We start from the raw sequence: 20838 nt of genomic DNA on the forward strand, positions 1-20838 counted from the left end.
ACCTTTGGAGGTTTGAGTGAAAGGATTTTTATGTGAGTAAAAATGTAGTTCTCCTTGTTGAGTGGGACATCTTTAAGCAAGGCAAAATAGATCTGAACTTTACAAACATAGGTACTTCTGTTTATTATATATACAGTCCTTGTTTAAAGTAATTGCCACAAATTAAACATGCTCTTTTTATTGCACACGGTCTCTTCGGATCAGAGAACACAAAAGTAGAGCTCTTCTGTATGGAATATTATGATGCTCTGTCGGAACACATGAAATGGGCAGTGCAGGCAGAAAACAGAGTCAGACACCTGCCCATCTGCTTTGTTTGGAGTATTAGCCTAATTTTAGGGAGTCAAAAAAGATTTAAAAAACAACGGCTTTAAGTCTAATCTTACATCCACCGACTCCAGCATTTTCAACCAAACATTTATTCATTGTCAGGATTGGAGGAAGTGAAGGTGGAGGGAGATAAAGGGAGATGTGAAAAGGGCCAACAAGGAGGCTGGGCTTGATGAGGCAATAGTTCTATGAGATTGTCTAAAACCAGTTCCAATCCCACCTCTTGACTCCTGGCTACCATAGAATGGTGGTGGGAAGAAGTCTGCAGAAAAGTTGGATCTGCGTAGACTTGTGGATGCCTTCCTCCGTTTCCTTCACACACCAACTATTCCCACATGAAAAAGAGAAGCGGTGCTGGCTCTTCGGGTGATGTGTGAAGCATTTCTCGGGTACTGATTATAAAGATAAGTGCATTGAATCCCATCAATGTCACTGACATCTCATGAGACATTTGCTAAATCCCATTAATGCCCGGTGCACTGTTTTTGGAAACTGCATTAAACCATGTTTCAATTGTCGTGACAGGCATAGATTTTATGTTTTCATCTTTTCAGTATCAAACCAGTATCGGGCCTGTACATATGTATTTCAAAATCGTGCCTGAATGGTTGTATTGCTTCACAAGTTCAATGAACAAAAGACAACACACAAACAATAGAGTAGAAGAAAACAGTGAAGACAGCAAGTTGTAAAAACTATATTTTATTTTCAACAGCAAAATTCACAGATATAATTAATTAGCCACTAGACAGACAACAGAGCTCGCCAAGATCTACATTTCCAAATCTCTTGAAACAGCTCACAACTATGCAGTTATAAAAAGCAAGTATTAGGAAGTACAAAAAGAAGATTTGTAATATGAATCAAAATAGAATGGTGTTTAATTCGAATGTAATTACTAGAACATCTTAAAACTAAACTACAAAAAGTTTACAACATGGGATATTTGGCCGATCTACAACATTTCAGGCCTCACGCTGACCTATGCAGCAGATCCATTGTTAAGAGCGTGACCGATAGCACGACCGGTCAGGTGAACTCTCACAGGATCTTGATAGGTCTCTGCACATAGCGGAGGCCGATCATTTACTGCAAGCACACATTCAAGGTTCTGCAGGCTTCTAGGCCCTTCACAGTATGAAAGTGGTATATCCATGGTGACCTTTGGTGTGCGCACACACGCAAGGTGGAGATCAGTCATTACTGTGGATCCTGTTTTTGTGGTGGGTGACATTACTTTTATAGTCACTGCCTTTAAAATGTTCATTTCACTCATTGGGCCTGGTTTTTGCAAGCAGAGGAAAACCATGCACAACCTATGGAAATCATTTGATTCTGCATTACTGGGGCTTGTTTCTCTTGCTGCATGAACATTTTTAGCATGGATGCACGACCTCATACCCAGTGCCAGAATACCACACTGAACCAGAAACGCTCCATGGTGCAAGGCATTCAGATTTGTGGTTGCAGAGAAAATTCCCACAATCATTTTATTGTGCAGGTTTTTTCTCTGTTCGCACTGATCAGCATGATACTGACAGACTCTGTTCCAGTCAAAACAAAGTGCCACTCAGCTGCTCAGTGTTCACATGTGGCTCCCTCTCAGTAGATTATTTAGTCAATATATACAACCTGAAACGTGCCTGTGAAACGTATTAATATTTTCCAGCATTGTGAGATGACATTAGTCCAGTGGGAGAACAAACCATAAGAACTTTCATCCACGGCTAAGATCACCAATGTTGTGTGTGCACGTACTTGCGTGTGCACACACGCGCACACACACAAACACACGCAAACGTTTCTATGGCATTGATCAAGAAGATAGGAACCAAATGTGATTGACTACTGATATGGGAAAAGGGGTGCTGTGTATTAAGGTACTCAACAACACAGCCACTTCATTGTATATGACTTTGGATCACTACCACCAGGAAGACTCCTAATATGATATGATATATGATAAATCATTTATAATGCGCCTGTACACAAGTGTTTCTAGGCATGACAAGACAAGGAAGGGTATACAGAGGGAGGACGGAACCAATGATCTTACTAGGCCTTGTGTCATTCAGATCGTGCATGTGCGAGTGGGAGGGAAGAGGAGAAGCCATGGCACTACCACCAGGACGATTCTTAATGGTGTACAACTACCAGAGCATGAGTTGGATGGCATTTGGAATCATTATTTTTCTTCCCCATTCCTATTTGCCCCCAGTAACTCCCCGAATGATGAGGAGTAGGCACATAGATGGTTTGGTGACAGAGGCTTGAGGGGGGTATGGGGAATGCCCCGTGTAAAGACGATGGTTCCAATGGCATTTTTACTGGTGCCATTCAATTACCAGCAATTTCACATAGAACCCATTCCATGATAGGCTAGAGTGCCCAAGATTGCTAAATTGTAATCAATGAGATTCTTTATAAATTGAACATTTAAAGCATTCATTTGCATGTCCCCTTCACAGCTTTGCCTGCTCGCAATGGGCTGTCATGATGATACCCAAGAGTCGCTTCCATTAAGCTTGAACGTATTGCAAGACCACATCCCCTTCCACTTCCAGGTGGTCGATCTGCTGCACGTTCGGCACGCGGTGGTTGTAGTTGAAAAGGTGTTGCCCGTTCACCGTCACCGAAAAGCAATGGTGTTCACAAGTGATCATAATCTGGGAACACAAACAAAAAACACAGAGCAGTTTAGAAGTCAGCTCATGGACTCTTCCGCCGCCAGAGCCTGCTGGCTGTAAAAGTAGTCTTGCAACGGACCCTTGTGCTGGTGTTCACTGGTTATTGGAATTTATTTGGCTGGTTAGGCAGACACGACTACCGAAAGTGCCATACAGACAACAAAAGCAGACAGTGGAGGTAGTCCCTTCCCAGGGTGTGCTTACCAAAAAGGTTTCAACGATTCAGGTGCAGGTGGCCCGGGTAGGGAAGGAAGACACAGTGGGATATAACAAAGGAACCTTTGGAGCTGATAAGATATGCATGTATATAGTGTACATTTTGGCCAATATCTACGTCCATTCAATTTATTGAAAGACTGGGACCCCTCCTAATGGTGGTGTGAAACCAAGGTTAAGCTTCTTCCATCTGCTCCTTAGTGCTTGGACTTTTCAGGGTCTGCGGACCACGTTTCGGGTTTGCGGATCCTGAGGAGTTCGAAAATCACGATTTATCTTGGTGCCGGTCCAGAGCCCTAGCAACTGGTCAGCAGAACCGTGAGTTGTAAAATTCCCCACGGAAACAGCGCAGATTATTTCAGCACTTGTGCAGCTTGGCTAGATTTACAAAGTGCTTTTATGGATTTAATGGGAGGGACAGGACCAGCTGAGAGATTGCACAGATTCAGAAAGCACCCTAAAGCGGGCCAGATACCCACACCTACACTCTTCTGAACAAGATACCTCGCTCCACAAGAAACAAGACAAACTTCAGCGACTACAAAGGGAGTTGGAAACTCAAGCCCCAAATAGGTGGAAAGAAAATGTATTTGCATTGCTAGGTCCTAGTCTGAAACTGGGCAGTTTTCAGACCTCTTTGTGAACTATGTCAGGGAAAAGACTGAGGAGGGAATGCTGGACTTCCCTTAAAATACCAGCATTGAGAGACTTTTTTGTATTCAACCCTCAGGTAGAACCAGTGGGATACCAACGAGAAACCAGATATCGAAACCCTATACACACAAAAGGTTTAAATTAGGTGTTCCCTTGGAGAAAAGAGGGACTAGTGTTGACTTAACAAAACCCACATATTATGAATTTGGCCTTCAGTCTGTCTGTTATTCCTGGTGGAAGGCCCAATAGATGTAATTAGACAGATAGGAGGAGGAATGATTTGAAAATGTAAACAAGAAGGGGACACAGGGAGCAAAGATGTAAATATGGGGAAGGAGCAGTAGTGGCAGGTGCATAATGGGTGATGCCCCCTCCCCATTATCCAGAGGCCATCAGTTCTCATGCCATTTTCAGTGCTGCTTCTCAGCTATCACCTATCAGCCACGTAGCAGACACATAACAAGTACATCAAAGTGACATTGTTACTAGGAGACCATCGTAGAGGAAGAGAAGGCCCAAAATGCTGCAGAGCGTTTTCCTACTGGTCATGTGACTAGGTCATGTGACCCTGCCTTTGAAAATCATAGGCAAAGAAGGCCAGAGGTTTCACTCGACAGTAGAGAGATGTTATGCAGCCCAAGCCTCAAGTAGGCAGAAATTAGGAAGGTAAGCGCCGGGACCAGGCTAGCTGGAATCATCTGCTTCCCCACACACAGCGGACATAGAAGGCAAAGTGATATGATATTTTATTTATATAGCGCTCGTACATGAGTGTTTCAGAGCGCACCAAGGCAAGGGAGGGGAATAGGGGAGGACAAAAACAACAATCTTACTAGGCCAAGTGACATTGAGAATGCGCAAGTACATGGGAAAGGGGAAAGTGCATGAAAGGGGGGAGAAGTGGAAAGTGCGCAAGAGGAGAAAGCAGATAAATAATAAATAAAATAAATAAAGGCGCTAAACGGCGATAGTGCAGCCAGCAAGTGGCAAGTGATTGCTTTAGCCGGGCTCTTGATAGGAAAGTCTCCATTACGCGTTGCTATGCGTCTTCTTCCTAATAACGTGACATGGTCACGCAATCTTCCCTGGGCCAACCAGTTATCATTATTTTAACCCCTAAAATGCTTAGCTATTATGCACTGCTATGCAAATAGAGCATAATCGCCCTTAGCACTTTTAAAGGATAACTTTTTGGTCTTGGTTTTTAAAGTTTTGCATTACAGAAAAAAAAACAGGCCGATGTATTGTTGTTGGCTCTCTGATGCTGCAGAATGTACACATCTCACCATGAAGTTCTGCCCCTTTGAGAAGGGCATGGGCCCGCCACGCTCTTCGGAGCCCCACTGGTTGCACAGGTAGCTGTTCCGAACAACAGCGTTCTCGTCAAGCCTGGGGTTCAAATGAAAGGCCGTGCCGCCATGGAACTTCAGGTCCACGTGAAATCTGAAAAAGAGGCAGAAGGTGTGAGCCTTAGAGCATTGTGTGCACAAGTAAAACACGGCAGTGCCGCCATACCCGTCTCATACGTTGCTCGGCATAAGGGTTGGGGTAATGACCAGGGCTCATGAATGTGGGCCTCAGGAAATCCAGCACAGCTCAATGAGCCGAAATGAACAAGTTATGGGCTCACACCTGTCCACTAACTCCTTTCTTTGCAGTTCTGGTCTTCACCTGCATGCATGGGCGTAATTGTAGGGGGGGGCAGGGAGTTTTGTCCCCCCCAACTTCTGTGTCATGCCTTTTTGTCCCCCCTATCTTTGGAGGGAGGGCAGGGGGGCCACAATCATAAATTATGTAATTGGACAGCGCAAGCCTAGCTGGGGTGCCCAGCAAGGCATGTGCTGTCTCATTACATAACGCTGAGATGCCTGGCAGCCGCACTGCAACACATCCAGGGCCGGGATGCCCTGCGTGGCTCAGGCCCTCACCCTGGCTGGCCTGACTCAAAGTCAGTAGCCAGGGTGCTGAACTGGGTGTTGCAGGAGTGGGGGGGGGGGGGCAAAGAGAGGGTGGAGTGAGCAATGAAATGCAATGTGTGGAATTCCACATGGTCGCATTGGCGCCCACCACTGCCCCAATCTACTTTTTTGGTAAGATTAGTGGAAGATGGCATTTTAACACAAAACAAAAAAAATAAAACTGCAGAATCATTCCAGATGCAGGAAACTCATCTATTGGAGCTCTGTCCAAGCCCTATGAGGCAAAATACATGCACACTTACTAATAATGATATGGATTGCACCAACAGAAGTGACTTCACAGAAAAGGACATTGCAAGGCGCATCATCAGTTTATGATACTTGGAGGCACCATGGAAGTGACTTTAGAATAAGTTGCCATAAATGAGTAAAGTGACAAATAACTTTGTGGTGCAAAATACCTAAATTGCACTATTGTTATATGTGGAGCAACGTTATGGTCATTAGGCTTTTCCATTATAATACCATGATACATTAACATAAGCTGTGAAGTGAATAAGAGTCACTTGCAGAGCTGCAGATAAGGCACAATGTGATTAAATGATTTGCTCAGGATCACACACTTGGTTAAATGCTGAAACTGGGATGTGGACAATTTAAGCGACCACGCACATCTTTCCAGGTCTAGTTGATATAGATATTTATTAAGGTTTTGCTTTACATTTCATGTGCTTTAATTATTTATAGCAATGCCTTTGAAGCAAATCACATTACATAATAAACTAGCCTTTCATACTAACCTAACTATACGCTATATACATTGTCATAGAAATATGTTGAGCAATGGGTGTATGGCTTTAGTTTTATTCTCCCCATTCTGCATGCAAAGTCAAAATAGCATCATGTAGATTAAAGTGAGCAAAACAAATCCCCCTTGGGTTTTAAAGCCATAGGGCCTCATTACATGGTAGGCGGTAAGGGTTTACCGGTACCGGTATTTTACCGGTACCGGTAAATCCTTACCGCCTTACTACGAGGTCCCTTTGCGGGTTGGGGAATTTAACGCCTGCTTTTTGCAGGTGTTAAAAACCAACCTGCAAAGGGACCAGTGGAGCGGTACCGCAATTAGCTCCTTCCAATTCCCATAGAGCCCTATGGGGCAAAAATGGGAATGGGGAGGGGCAATGGTGGAAGGGGGAATTACCGCCCGCCAACCTGGGAATGGGGCGGTAATTCCCCTTTCCACCAAGGCGGTGCCGGTATTTTACCGGCATGAACCATGGCGCTAATAGCCGCCATGGTTCTCCGCCTACCGTGTAATGGGGCCCATAGTCATTATTTCATAAAACAGGCAACATTATGCACCCTTCTCACTTCTGATCACTCCCTCCCATTCACATTTCTAAAGGGACAAAAGTCCCTGCTAATACTAGCCCCCTCCCTCCCATCAGTGTCTAATGGCTCACATTGTAATGCTCTGTTGATACAGAGCAACGTGAGGACCCTCTGCTGCTCGGAGCTCCTTGGGACATTGTCCTGGCAGCGGGACAACTCTACTATTCGGAACAGGTAAGGTGTCCTGCTGCCAGGACAATGAGCGTGCTGGGCAGGGATTGCACACATTGTTCTGCCAGCGGGACACCTTTGCTGTTGGGCACCCTCTTTGTATAGTGTTATCCCTCAGTGATTTAAGTTGTTTAACTGAGGTACAAAATCACAGCGGAATTGACCGTAGTCATTTTTGCTGCAAATACGTTTTTACCTCAATACAAAAAACCAAACCCATATCCCCCAAACCACCAGTACACCCATAAACCTCCCCACCTTACCTTTTCTCCATCCGCCGCCTCTTCTGTACCGTGCAGCGTCAGATCCATCCATCTAACGCGGGTTGGATCTGACGCTGCAGGGTCCCCTTTTCTTCTTTTTTTTGTTGGGTCCCAAATGCTGAAGAAGCAGGGGACACCCCCGCAACTGCAAAAGCAAAGAATACCAAACATGGGGAGCGCGGGACACCTCCACAACCCCAGCTTTTCATGTTCAGTATCTTCGGCTTTGAACTAATGGTGTCGACCGAATTCAGTTAAATCTACCATTCGACCACATTCTTTCAAACAATTTGGCTGAAAACGATCCCTAACAGCCACCATCCACCCTCCCACCACCCCACCCCTGCCCCCCCAATATTTCAGCAAAGTTACTCCACTGCTGGCATGCTTTATTTTCATGGCACTTTTCAGTGGCATTATAAGGGTTCCATGTAATAATGTCCCTGCAAAAATGCCTCCTGACACAAATGTCGCAGTTTTTTGCAGATATATCATTACATTGAACATGCGGGGGACACTCCCGCAACTCCCAAATTTTCTTTTTTTTTTACATGGGGAGCAGGGCACATCCCCGCATCCGTCCCCATACATAATGTCACCATATATATTGTCGCCATATATAATGTCGCCAATGGCTTTTCGCAGCAACATTATGTATGGGGACATTATTACCTGATGCCATTATAAAATCGTCCCATATGATTATCTATTATGTATCCCCTGACACGTTTAACCACCATTTTAAAATAAAATAAAGAAAACGATTCCTCTCCTACAAAGACAACATCCTACACCTGAACAACTGATGATGACATCATTATGCTGATATCTTACACGTGACAATACCATTAGGTTGACACCTTATATCTGATGAGGTCATTTGTCATGATGATATCTTGTGCTCAGAGTTAGTTCAAATTTAAATTCACAACCTTATGGAAACCCACCCTGCTAGTTTGTCAATGCTTAGGTATAGGGGAAGAAATTCCAGGGGTGGGGGAGATACCATGACTATTTGTTAGGATACCCCTCCTCTCCCCATTTATTATTTGGTACTGCAACAGACCTTAAATAAACAGTAACTAAACCATACAAAGTAGTGTCTGGGTGAAGTTTGGTCCATGGTGTTTAAATGACAGAGGGCAGCAACAGTAAGGGGGGAGGATTGCTAAGAACATTTGGCAAAAAGGAAGTACAGGCTAGATCTATGTTGCCATTACATTATAATGTCTTACAACCTCTGCAGCCGGTCTTCTGCAGCAGCCCATGAGTAGTTCCACTTCTGGACTGAAAGTCAAGTCAATATGTCATTGTGCATCATTCTTTCAAAGGTAGAAAGCATGCTGGCTATTTCAGACACAGTCACCAGGGGCAGGGGCATAAGTCTTCTAGCACTATCCACAGAGCAAGTCTTTGAAACCCCTCCCCCCTCCCTTTAGTTGGAGACATTTTCAAAATATATTTAGAGAGGGGTCTCCTCATCCTACCTCTAAGAGGCCTCATCAGTCTTAACTATGCTTTGATCAGTCTGGAGAAGTGGGTTGGGGCAGGGTCCTTCTGTTTTTCCAATTGGTTAGCAATCTGGTGAGAAAAGGAGCAGTGACGTTAGTCTCACCAGAGGAAAGGGTTCGGTGGGTCTATTCACTGATTTCCTGGTGGAGTTATCATCGATCTCGGGCCATGTCTACACTGCATTTCAAAAATCAAATGTTCCAGAGCAGGGGTCTGCAACCTTTGGCTCTCCATATGTTTGGGACCACAACTCCCATCATTCCTAACTACCACAATCAATAGCAAGATGTCATGCGAACCAGAATCCTTAGAGACATCAATGTGAATTAACCTGAAACACCTGAAAAGGAAATGCAACTAGACACGCCTGAAAAGGAAAAGAAACACAGCCTCCCTGATGATTGATGGAGTCAAGAAAACGTTTGGAGGAGAAGACAATTTGTTGCTACAGCAGGAAAACTTGACTGGGAACCAGAGTATGTGCGTCATCATTTTTTACGTCATGGAAATTGTAGTCTGAAACATCTGAAGAGCCAAAGGTTGCAGACCGCTGTTCCAGAGAATCTTCTTCCCTTTGATTACTCTAAACCAATGTATGGCATTAATGAATCTCAATGATGCTTGCTTCCGCATTCTAATTAATGTGTGCCAGAGATTCACATGGTTTTGCACCCAGAATTTGCACACCCATATTTCAGGGTTCTCTCCTTTGGGTTTACATCTATCCCCGGTGCTTTTACGAAGATCCTCACTCATCGAGTGCACAGCAGGGAAGTCTGTCAGATCCTCATCATGACAAGTGCAGCCTTCCACAGATATACCGATTCCTGCTCAATCTCAAGGAATTTAATCCCACTCAACATGCATAAGTTATCAGAGCTCACTTCAAGGCACAGCTGTGTGAAGTATTCTAGACACCTGCTCAAGCTGAGGAAACATCTATCTGGACTGCTTCAACAGGACCAGTTATCAGTCTGTGAGTGAATTGGGTACAGGGCGACATGGTAGATGTATATTCTATGTATGGCTCTCCAAATTATTGTTATGTGGGTCCAAGGACCTGCAGAGGTTGTGTATGTGTCTCCTTTCCTTTCTGAAGGTGGGTTGTCCCTTTGTGGTGTAATGGTCATGTCTGAAACTAAGACACCTGGTGTAGCATAATCTACAGCACTGGAATGAAACAAACCAGGATTGCAGTGACCTGGTGCTGATATTGACCTGAATGAAGAATCTTCTGTGCCGACTGAGTCCCCAGGCCCTGTCACCTCTTCAGGTGTATCTGGCAATTAGCATAATGCAAGTGGTTACAGTTGGGGTGTCATGCTAGGTTCCTGCTCAGCCCACTGTCACTCTGCTACCAAAGCTCAATCCCTATTAGTCCAACAGGAAGGAGCTAGCAGCCGTTTATCTGAATCTGTTGTATTTCCGGCCTCTGTAGCGGGACGGTAGGTGGCATAGAGATTGTGAGGAAAGACAACATCACTTCCAAGGGTTATGCATGCAGAGAAGGCTGGACAGGACTAGGATTGCTTACCACTCCAGCAGTCCAGCTTTTGTCATGGGGGGGGGCAACCTCTGTGAGACTTAGCAGACATCCTTGATACAGGAGTAGACAATAAGTGGATGGACATGGCATTGCCATTCTCGCAGGAGATCTGTATGTCCCTTCAAGCACTCAGGACTAACCACAGTAGATCTAGGAATTCAGAGGTGGACCTGTCCACAAGGGGGGTCAATGCCCTCATCCCCTTACTCTTTCCCTGGTTGCTTGTGATAGGGGCTTGTGAATGGATGGTCTTCTGGCTCCTTGGCACCCAACCTCAGCTCGATTGCTTTGCTTTCTTTCCTCCTATTCCCAGGTCACTGATGCAAATTCAGATGGGAAAGGCCCAGACGAAGGCTGAAGTGCACGTCCGGCCACAGGTGGATTGGCTTGCCCTTCTTCGTCAACTGGCAGTGGAACCAGAATGAGTGCTTCCTTTGGTCCTCAGCCCGAGGCTCCCTCTTGACCCTCCTTTACTGGAGACGTCCTCTGTAAGTTTGGAAGTTGAACGGGCAGAGCTATTGCACTTATATCATCTAGTTCTATCTCTAGGTGGTGCATCATGGAGGTTCTATTTGGACTAATGTCTGGCAAAGAGACTCCCAGGACTCCCCTTGTTGTTTACATATTTAAATAACTTTGGGTCTCACCCTAAGTTACTAGGGGACTCCAGACGTGGACCCCTTGCTCAATATTCTTAGAGAGGCACAGCTCGTCCCTACTGATGAGGTCCAACCAGACCGAAACACGTGTCTGAGGATGCTATTGGTACTCTTGTTCAGAGGAGAATTGCCTAGCATTTCGGTTCTGGACTGCCCCTGGGCATAACAAAGACTGATATGTTTAGGACATTTCTCCTCTGTGAAAGATAGTGAGCTAAAGAATCTAGGTAAGGTTCTCGCACCCAGGACTAATGTCTGTCAGAGAGACTCCCACAACCCCCCTTGTTTTTTGACGGTTCTATTAATACAGCATGTCGTCACCACAGTGAAATCATGTCAATTCCGGTGCCTAGCGAGCGAAGTTAGACATTGGGATTGCGAGACTATGCTAGCATTGGCGTTTCTCCTGGAATTGCTCGAGCTGAATTTTGCTGCTTCCATGTCACATCTGCAGCGGTCTGCGTTCAGTGCCCTCAGAGAGCGTGGGCAGACCATTCAAAGTGTGGGACTAAGACATGGATTTTGCACTTGCCCTGCGTGTTAAAAAGGCATGGGTTTCCTCATGTGAATTACGCTTAGTTTGGACTCCCTTTAGTCAACCCTTTTGAACCTTTGGCAAAGTGAGCACTACTTTTTCTCACCCCAAACCTTTTATTTTTTACTGCCAAGTAATTCTGCTAGGCCAGGAACCTCCAAGTCCAGTCAATACCATAATTCTATCACTGTTCTTGGGATATCAGCACAAAAAGATTTGAATACAGTACATCTATATGGCAGTTATGTATATTGTCAGCGGTATCCTGAAAACCTGGTGTGGCTGGGACACTGAAGGACTGGATTTGGAGTCCCCTGTGGTAGGCGCTTGAGTGACTCGGATGTTTTGATGCTCACACCGCCTTTTCTTTGGATTTCTTTCAGATATGATGATTCCTTATGTAGGTAGGGTCTGGGTTCCTTGTGAAAGTTAGGTCTGCATTCCAATATGGCGCAGAAGAGTACTCCTCCTTTCCTCGTACTTCTTTCTTCATTTTTACAGTGTGGGTCAGGGCAGAGTCTGTACCGCTCGCGCTCGCCTTCCTTTAGGAACTAAGATATGCTTGTTGTCATGCGGGTGGCGTTTACACTCCAACACAGAGCAGAAGGTTCCTCCTTCCTCCTTCGTGCCCACTCCTTGAGTGGCAGGCAATCTGCCTCGCCCACAGGCAGCACAGTTTGCGTCTTCTAAAATCTCATTTGGGGTGGACTTGAGGCACTCTACAGTGTGACTTTTGTGGCCGCCCCTCAGGGGTGTGGTCCAAAAGAGGCCTCAGGAACGTTTTATAAGTTAAGTTCTTAAGGTAGGTTTCCATATGTTCAAAAAAAAATGTGTACTGCTGTTTTTAACTATATCTGATCTGAATATTTACTTTATCGATTTGATGCTTTTGTTAAATGTTGCCTTTTATGGAGTAATTGGCTGAAATGTAGTTGACAACTGAAACTGAGAGGTTTATCAAAGAAAATGATTACAGTACAATGAACAGAGTGGTTAAGGAGAGAAAACTCCCAAATGATAGGTCTACCTTTCACACACAATATCCCCAGCAAATGCATCTTTACGTTTCACCATTATTATTATTTATTTATTTCAAGCGCGCCGTAGCCCATGGGCATGGTGTCATTCAACTAAACGTTCATCACAGCTTGCAAATAAGTCATCTATTGCGGCATATAAGAGAAACTGACGCACTTGAAAGTCCTCAACAAATGTTTCAAAGAAGTCTTTTTTGACCATTTGTCCATTGCCCGATGTTTCAAATGTGTGTGTGTGTGTGTGTGTGTGGGTGTGTGTGTCTGCGCTGCATGTTTTCTTGACACCCGATTGGCTGGAAAAGAGAGAGAGGTCTAGAGTAGCAGAGAGCTCACAGCTGGGATTACCTTTTGGCATGGTGAGGTACAGAACCGGATATTGTGATCACCTTTGATGGAAAACAGCCTCCAAGAAGAGGTGAGTGGTACGGCACTGGCTGCAAGGAGGAAAGCAAGAGAAAAAGGTAAGTACTACATAGTGTAATTAAGACGAAAACTGTTTACGAGCCTACTTGGATTCAGTTCAGTACACTTCTGTCGTAAACCACAAACAACCGCAGCAAGAACAAAAAACACTATTATGACTTCCTTTAAAATAATCCCTAGTTTAACTTGTTTCTTCTTGTTAGTCTGGACTATTAGGTGTCGGGAGTGACACCTATAAACGGCAACTATTGCATTACAGTACAGATAGGGAGGAATGGCATATGCCGAGGGACAGAGCCTGTAGCTGGAGTTTGGTTATTTGCCCACCCATTGACTGCCCATGGCCACGCTATCCCTATGGCTATTCCCGCCCAGTTCCTGCCCCTCCCCACCCAAAACACCTCCTCGTGAGAACTCTTTGAGCTTGCTCTGCCACGGTTTTATCAAAGCAGTCTTCAAACAGTTAATGACTTAACTGGAGATGTAAATCCACTACTGGTGTAATAAAAATGTCTTAACCAAGTCTGCCTCCACCCAATCGATTTAGAAGCACTCTGAATGTCCGTCACTGAAGTCCTGTTGAAAACAGGCATTGCCAAAGCCCACACCTTTGGCTTGTGTATGAGAATTTAGCATTTGCCAGCCACTGCAATTAGATGTCCAGGTACTCGCACCATTTTGCACCTACTACCATCAATGGGCAGTTAATAGCACTACAGCTGTGCCTGGCAACTACATTTCGCCTGCCTACATAGAAGCCCAAATTGTTGGCATTGGAAATGCTTTTAATTGTTAGAGCAGTATGTACCAGTGTATGGCACATATAACTGTAACACACAGGACTTGCAGTAACCTGATGTTAGTAGCAAAGGCTTATCAGATAGTCGAGAGAGGATAGATTGCCATAGACAGTTTCGTGCATCATTACTAAATGTTGAATTTCAGTGAAGAGGCTACTAGTACATCATGTACATTTTTTCGTATGAGGGACATGAAGTCCCTTTTTTGTGAGTTTCAGTAAGGATGCTTGCTACCACTCTATGAAATTACTGCAGTTTGTGTTGTGGATTATATTGTTTGCTACGCTTCTGCATTAGGCATTCCTGTGATGCACTTTTTGCAATCCGTGTTGCTCTAGCTCAGGGGTCTGCGCCCAAATGTTTTGGACTACACCAGCCCATCAACCCTATCTTGCCTATTCAATGGCCTGGGATCATGGGAGTCGTATTCCAAAGCATCTGGAGAGCCGCTGGTTGAAGGCCCATGCTCGAGCTCATGACTACTTGTTATGGAGCCGCAGAAGTGTTTTTCACTACAAACCCCATGATCCTGCAGCATTGATTATGCTGGCTAGGTCTGATGGGAGTTAAAGTCCAAAATATCTGGAGGGAGACACAATAATTAGTAAGAGGGCTCCAGGTGCATGTCCTGACTGATCCTCTTCTTTTAATGGTTGCAATATGTCGAAAACTTAACTTCTTTGCTGCTATTGGTGATGCAGATATGTTGGCCTGGGATTTCTAGAAATTCCTCTACTGCTCTGATCATTTTCTTTATATCCGGCGTGAACTGAACTTTTGTCTTTACGTGTTGCCCATATGGGCTGTAGTAGATCCCACACAGCTGGTGGTTACGAACTGAGCAGACGTTTTTGAAGAAATACCACCGGTGGTAAACACTTCCTCCATCAGTGGTGTTTCTCATACTCAAAGAATGGCAGAGAAGTGTTTTTTTAAAAACATGAATATATACATTTCAGCCTTCAATGTGATAGTGGCTCAGACCACTGCTGTAAAAAGATTTTGCTGCAGAAAATTGTTAATACTGACTCCCTTTTTTTTGCATTACCCGGATAAGGTGGTGAGAGGGGGCATCATAGAAACTCGCATTGTTACCCCCTAGGCTTCTCCAAATGTATTTTACTGTATTGAAGGGATGCGCCTGCACTTCTCTTCTGTAAAGTGGAAAAGGCATTTTCTTTTTTGGTGCCGTTTTAACATTTTCCCTCCAAATTTGAAGTGGAGGTAAAAATAGGCAGTTGTTGCTGAAAAACTGCAGGGGTGTGGGGGTATACCTCTGACAATATTCTGCTGCAATACCACCAGAGATATTCCTCCAAACCCTGAATCCAGCTAATGTAATTCTAGTGGCATTTAGCAAATACCGCCAGAATTAACATTACCAATGAACTTGCAATGAACTCTTAAATCCTTGTACTCATAGTAACTTTTTTTTATCAATGAAATAGTCTGATTATGAAAGTAAATCGGGGACGTTGAGGTCATTATGAGTCCAGCGGTAACAGTAATTCTGCCAGAATTTACAAATTGCTGCCAGAATTACCCTCCACTGGGTTCAGAGTTTGCAGTTATTTCATCTGGCCACATTCTCATATCCTTCCATGGCTTTTCCAAAGTCTTGCCATTTTTAACACCACATTAGAGGCGGAGGTAAAAACTCCAAAATGACCCCAAAAACATGTTAGGGTGAAGTGCAGCGCAGATGCTACCCTCATTACACTAAAAGGATTTTAGAACGGGTAGGTGATGAGACAGGGAGCTCACTTGGTCACCCCTCTAAAATGTTTAACTGTAATAAAGGCACACGCCAGGGCTTCACTTCTGAACATTTTTGTAAAAAAAGTCACAAAAATGTTTGGGTCCATTTTGAAATGTTTACCTCCACCTCTTAGGTGGAGTTAAAAAAAAATCAGGAATAATCCTGGGGAGGACTTTACAAGTTCGACGGCAATGGTACCTCCAGCGGAATATTCAAACGTTCCTGCTGAATTACAGTCTACAGTGATGGGAGGGATATATTTGGGGATATTGCGATGGAATACCACCGGAGGGAAAGTCCCCTGGCGGATTTTCAGAAAAACCTGCCTATTTTTACATCCACCTGAGAGGCGTGGGCAAGAATGTAAAAATATTGCCAGAATTTTTTTTTTTATACTGTCCCAAGGGGAAACACAGTTAAAACACCAACTTATCGAGTGTTGTAGGGGGGTGAAAAGTTGGGCATCTCTGATGTCCATTCTCACCACCTTACCAATTAATTAAAAAAGGGCCAGTAGTGACCTGTTTTTAAAGTTAAAAAAATAAATGCACCCTAGTGGTGTAATCTACTACTGTATGTCAGTGGTGGAGCCAGGTTTTGATGCTGAGGGGGAAGTGCTGCTCCGGGGGCACCGCACTGGTCTCATCAGAGAGGGGCTGGGTCACTACCGTTTCCTTAATTTTTGCGGGTATAACTAGGAACTTTTGATAGGGAGGAATACTTTTTAGTGCATTATGTCTGTATGTGGCAGCATTTATTTGGTGTTCAACTATAAAAGGGTGCAGCAGGCATGCAGTTTTTCCTGCCACATCGCATGCACTAGTCAGAAGGGCATGACAGGTATCTCATCTTGTGATGTTTATTTAAGGGGAAAATGGCACGGTCGTGCTATCAATAGAATCCATCAATAACTTTGTAATCACATTTGATATTTTGAGGATGCACCGTCTCCCCTTGGCTACAAACAAAATACAGAATACATGTATTTTAACATTGCTATGTGAGTTCATAAATCAATAGTGTTAGTGTAAGTATTTGTTTGCATGTGCTTTGTGCTAAGGAAGTAGCTGAACAGAGCAGAAACGAGTCACAGGCAATCCAAAAAAAGACAGTGAAACGATTGAAAAAGCAACTCTGATGTCTGATGAGAAGGTGTCTGTTTTTACCTATTGAGGAAAGAGGTGTCCAGCCATTTCCATGGAGATACGTCAATAGCTTGCGCACAGAGAACCTTGACATGCAACGTGCATTGGCTTCGTGAAAAAGGGCATAAGCGTCTAGTGATGTCAGCTTCAGGGGCGGGGGATACTATTTAATGCCGCAAGGGCATTCGACCTTAAGGCAATGCAGCAACGGATAAGATTAGCACAAGATGGCCACGCCCAACCCCTTGTTTTCGCATGTGTAAAGGTGAGTGTAACTAAGGTAAGATGCATAAGAACGTTTTTTTACGATCGATCACAGTATGCTGAAAAACGCATGCCCGAACGATCGGGACAAAGCAATTTTTGAGCGCACTATCCCTTTAAATATACACAAGGTCAGTTTTTTAAAAAACATCACTGCACCTGTAGTTAGTCTAAATACGATAAGAACACAAACAACAATGACACCGATACAAGTACTCGACTGAGGAGTCGTTGGCAGCCACATGGACCGCTCAGAGCATTAACATTATGGGTACCTAATTGTTTGGGGTGAGTATGAATCCAACACTTTCAAACAGGCTTGCAAGGTATTCTGAATTTGAGTACAATTCATTTTTTTAACAGCTCGCCCTCAGTATCAGCATCTCAAAGTAACAGCATTTGCAAGCCAAAAGGAAAACCTAGTGCTTTAGTCGGAAGTTTGGAACATGCATATTTTTCTAGATCAGCCACGTATATGCTCAAATAAAAACATGGACCAGGATCCAGTGGCGGTCGAAGGGGGAGACTAGGATTAATATCTCCAGACTCACTGCCACTCAACTGAACACCAACATGCAAGCACCTTATAATATTTGTTCTTATCTAGTACGATTCCTCGTCCATAAGGAGTCGGGAGAGGAAAAGAACCAGTGAGTGCGTCATAACCCGCCGTGGACACATTTGATTTCCTTAGAATGAAGGAACCGCTTTGTTTTTTGACACATTTTTCTCCACTCATGAATCTCGCTTCATACTGCTCCGGGCCCTCAACTCTGCAAGACTTCCCAGTATTCCACTCTTACTGGTGAGGAAGAGGAAGGGTTCAGCAGACCCTGATTCCCACAAATATTTATGAACATGGCTTGAAAGGGAGGCACAGGCAACCCTCTTTTTCCCATCTAAGACTGAATGTTTGTTGAAAACCGGGATTTTTCATAAACTGGGGAGCAGAGATGGCAACCATTTGTACGTTCCCCGCTAACCCAAACCCCCTTTGGGTTTGCCCTACAGATGACTGAGACATTGGATTTAGTGTTGGCAATAAAAAAGGCAGTGGATTTTATTGCACCTACATAAATCATAAACCATATTTGTAATTTTTTTATACATTACACTCAATAAAAAGTCTCATTTCTCGTTGCACTTTTGGGCACATGGGCCAGAGGGTGTCCTCCTGGCCCGTGCCGCCATCTTCTTTCCACGACTTTGCGAAGAACGTTTGTTGTCTTTGCTTTCTCTGCTTCTTGCTTTCTCATTCTTCTCGTTCTTTATGGGTGGGTGGGTTCTGGGGAAAGAAATGTAGTCCCTGCGTTTGCAGGATGACTAGTGGTGCTTCGTTCAGAGCACCAAGAAGGACTGGAGTTTCCCTCCAGTTGACTCTCCTTATATTCACATTCCATAGCCTGAAGCTATGTCATTTGTCTTTTGTTTGGGTGCTTGGGTGTAGGCCTAGCCTGATGGCACCGAAGGCCCTACACACCTTGGTGTGAAAAGCCTTTTCTCCTTTGTTGCTGTTGTCTCTCACTCCCTGCCACATCCTGCTCTTGGATCGCTGTCAGCTAGGTGCTCATTAGCCCCCTGATGTGTCTCCCTTCCTGCCTGATGCTAGTGACATGGGGCCATGGGTGATGGCTGGGGAGTCTGCAGGGAGTGCTGAGCATTGCTGTTGCTTATGGCACGGTTTATTTCTTTTTTTAATGTATTTTTATTAGCATTTTTAAACAACAGCAAAGAAAAGGAAACATAACCCCTTTGTGTCCCACTCCCCCGACACCTCCCCCCCGCCACCCCGGGTATGGGAGCTGGCTATGCAGCGTTGCAGTTCCACCAGGCAGGTCTAGCTTGTTGTATAGTCTCTTTGACAAATCTTTATGGCTTGTCATTGGGGAATCCGTGGGCAGCGTCAATTGCACAAATATCAGTGCTCTGGTCTTCCAGCAGATCCGTCACTGTTTTATTTCTTATGTCCTATGGCACTGCCCCTTTGCCCCTGCTTATTCTCCTGTGCCCTGGAGCTCCATGAGTTCCTCATTGCGTGGCACAGGCCACAACTAGTTGATGCGTTAGAGCAGGCTTGTCCAACCTTTTTGAATGTGGGGCCGAAGCATTAACTTTTTGTCACCCAGTGGGCCGGCGAGCCAAAAGTCAACAACCTCACCCAAAGCAGTATATTAAAAAGCGATATTGTGTGACCTTTGACACAATAGCATCACAGGCAGTGATAGCCATGCAGTCCCAAAGATAGCTTTTGGTGTCATGGGCAGTGATCAAAGGTTAGTTGCTTATGATTTCTTTCAGTGTCTATGTGTTAATATTTTTCTGAATTAGTGGGGGCGACCGAGCGTAGCGAGGGAGCTACAAGGTTCTAGGGAGGGTTTTTTTCAAATATGGGGTTGAAATGGTGCATTTTACAGCAGAAAAGGTGACCAAAAAGCCATAAGTTTACAATCAGTTCTAAAGGGGAACATGAAAATTCCATGTCATCAACAGCAGAAAAGAACATTTTACAACAAGATCAACAAGATCAATGTGTCCACAGTGTAAGACAGCACTGTCACTGATGTAACACATTGTCATGCTGGTTGTACCCAAAATATGCCCCTGTAGCAACATGCCAATGCTGGCTGTTCCCAATTTAGGCCAGCATTGTCCTGTACAAAGCATGATTGATGCTGCCTGAGCATGTGCAGTGTGCCCAATACATATGGCAGCTTATCTCTGTAATACATATTACTTCTGTGGTGATGAAAGAAGCATAATTCAATTCAACAGATAAAATGTGGAAAAGCGATCACCCAAAGGTGAACCTAATTGAAGAAACGCAATGTGAGCACAATCTTAAAGTATGCAACCTAGCAGGCCTAGTGCACACTTTACCTTTTCTTTCACCAATAAATCAGCGGGAGAGCGCGAACGCCGTCCCCCACTACCAGAAATAATGCAGTAGTGTATCCCGCATTTGGGAACATAGCAGGGGTCAGCAAATCCAATGTGCAGTGGGTAAGCCTCACCCTGGGAGATCTGCCCTTGAGATCAGATTCTCCTCTGCCAGCTAAGTATGAGTTGCATGCAAGAGTGGAGGGGTTGGGTCAGTTCTGGGAAGCCCCGTTAAGCGAGGGTGAGAAGGCAGGCCCTGACCCAGCCCCAACTCCCCACCCCCTGGAAGCTCTGAGCATCTGCAGAGCTGCATGTCCCCCGTGTAGGGGGAAGCTCCAGCAGGCAGAGCCCAGCAGAAGAGCAGATTGTAGCGCAGTTCCTTTCTCCCATCAGGCCCTGCTCGGCCCGAGATTTGTATAAATAGCAGGATGGCTCGAGCAGGTCTGTTGCAGTCTGCCCACTGGCCTGTCAGCCCCACACGGGTCCATGGCCCTCCTGAGCGGAGCTGCTCAGCGCTGGCCCCATCGACACCATCATAATCATCCTGGACCTCGACGCTCCACCACCCCTGAATCTCAGACTTCTGCTCAATGACAATGCTGAAGCTTTGACATCTTTGCCGAAACCATATGCCGTGTTGTGTCAG

General features: G+C 44.8%; 1 protein-coding gene and 1 non-coding gene across 4 annotated transcripts in view; both read right to left on the reverse strand.

Moving 5' to 3' along the window:
- Nucleotides 1-1016: 1016 nt before the first annotated feature.
- LGALS9 (galectin 9) overlaps nt 1017-20838 on the reverse strand; it is a 148968-nt gene continuing 129146 nt past the window's right edge. For 2 of the 3 annotated variants that reach the window (XM_069614607.1, XM_069614608.1), the window contains 3 exons: nt 13270-13358; nt 5174-5330; nt 1017-2996 (listed from right to left, as the gene is read on the reverse strand). In XM_069614607.1, coding sequence (XP_069470708.1) covers nt 2850-2996; nt 5174-5330; nt 13270-13358 — 393 coding nt within the window. In that variant the 3' untranslated portion in view covers nt 1017-2849. The remainder of the gene's footprint in view (nt 2997-5173; nt 5331-13269; nt 13359-20838) is intronic. The other variant, XM_069614609.1, reaches the window with a different exon arrangement.
- LOC138490634 (U1 spliceosomal RNA) lies at nt 20214-20375 on the reverse strand. The gene has a single exon (XR_011275569.1). It is a non-coding gene; the product is annotated as a U1 spliceosomal RNA (small nuclear RNA).

Source organism: Ambystoma mexicanum, chromosome 9 (assembly GCF_040938575.1).
Source record: "Ambystoma mexicanum isolate Mex_15411 chromosome 9, UKY_AmexF1_1, whole genome shotgun sequence".
NCBI lineage: Eukaryota > Metazoa > Chordata > Amphibia > Caudata > Ambystomatidae > Ambystoma > Ambystoma mexicanum.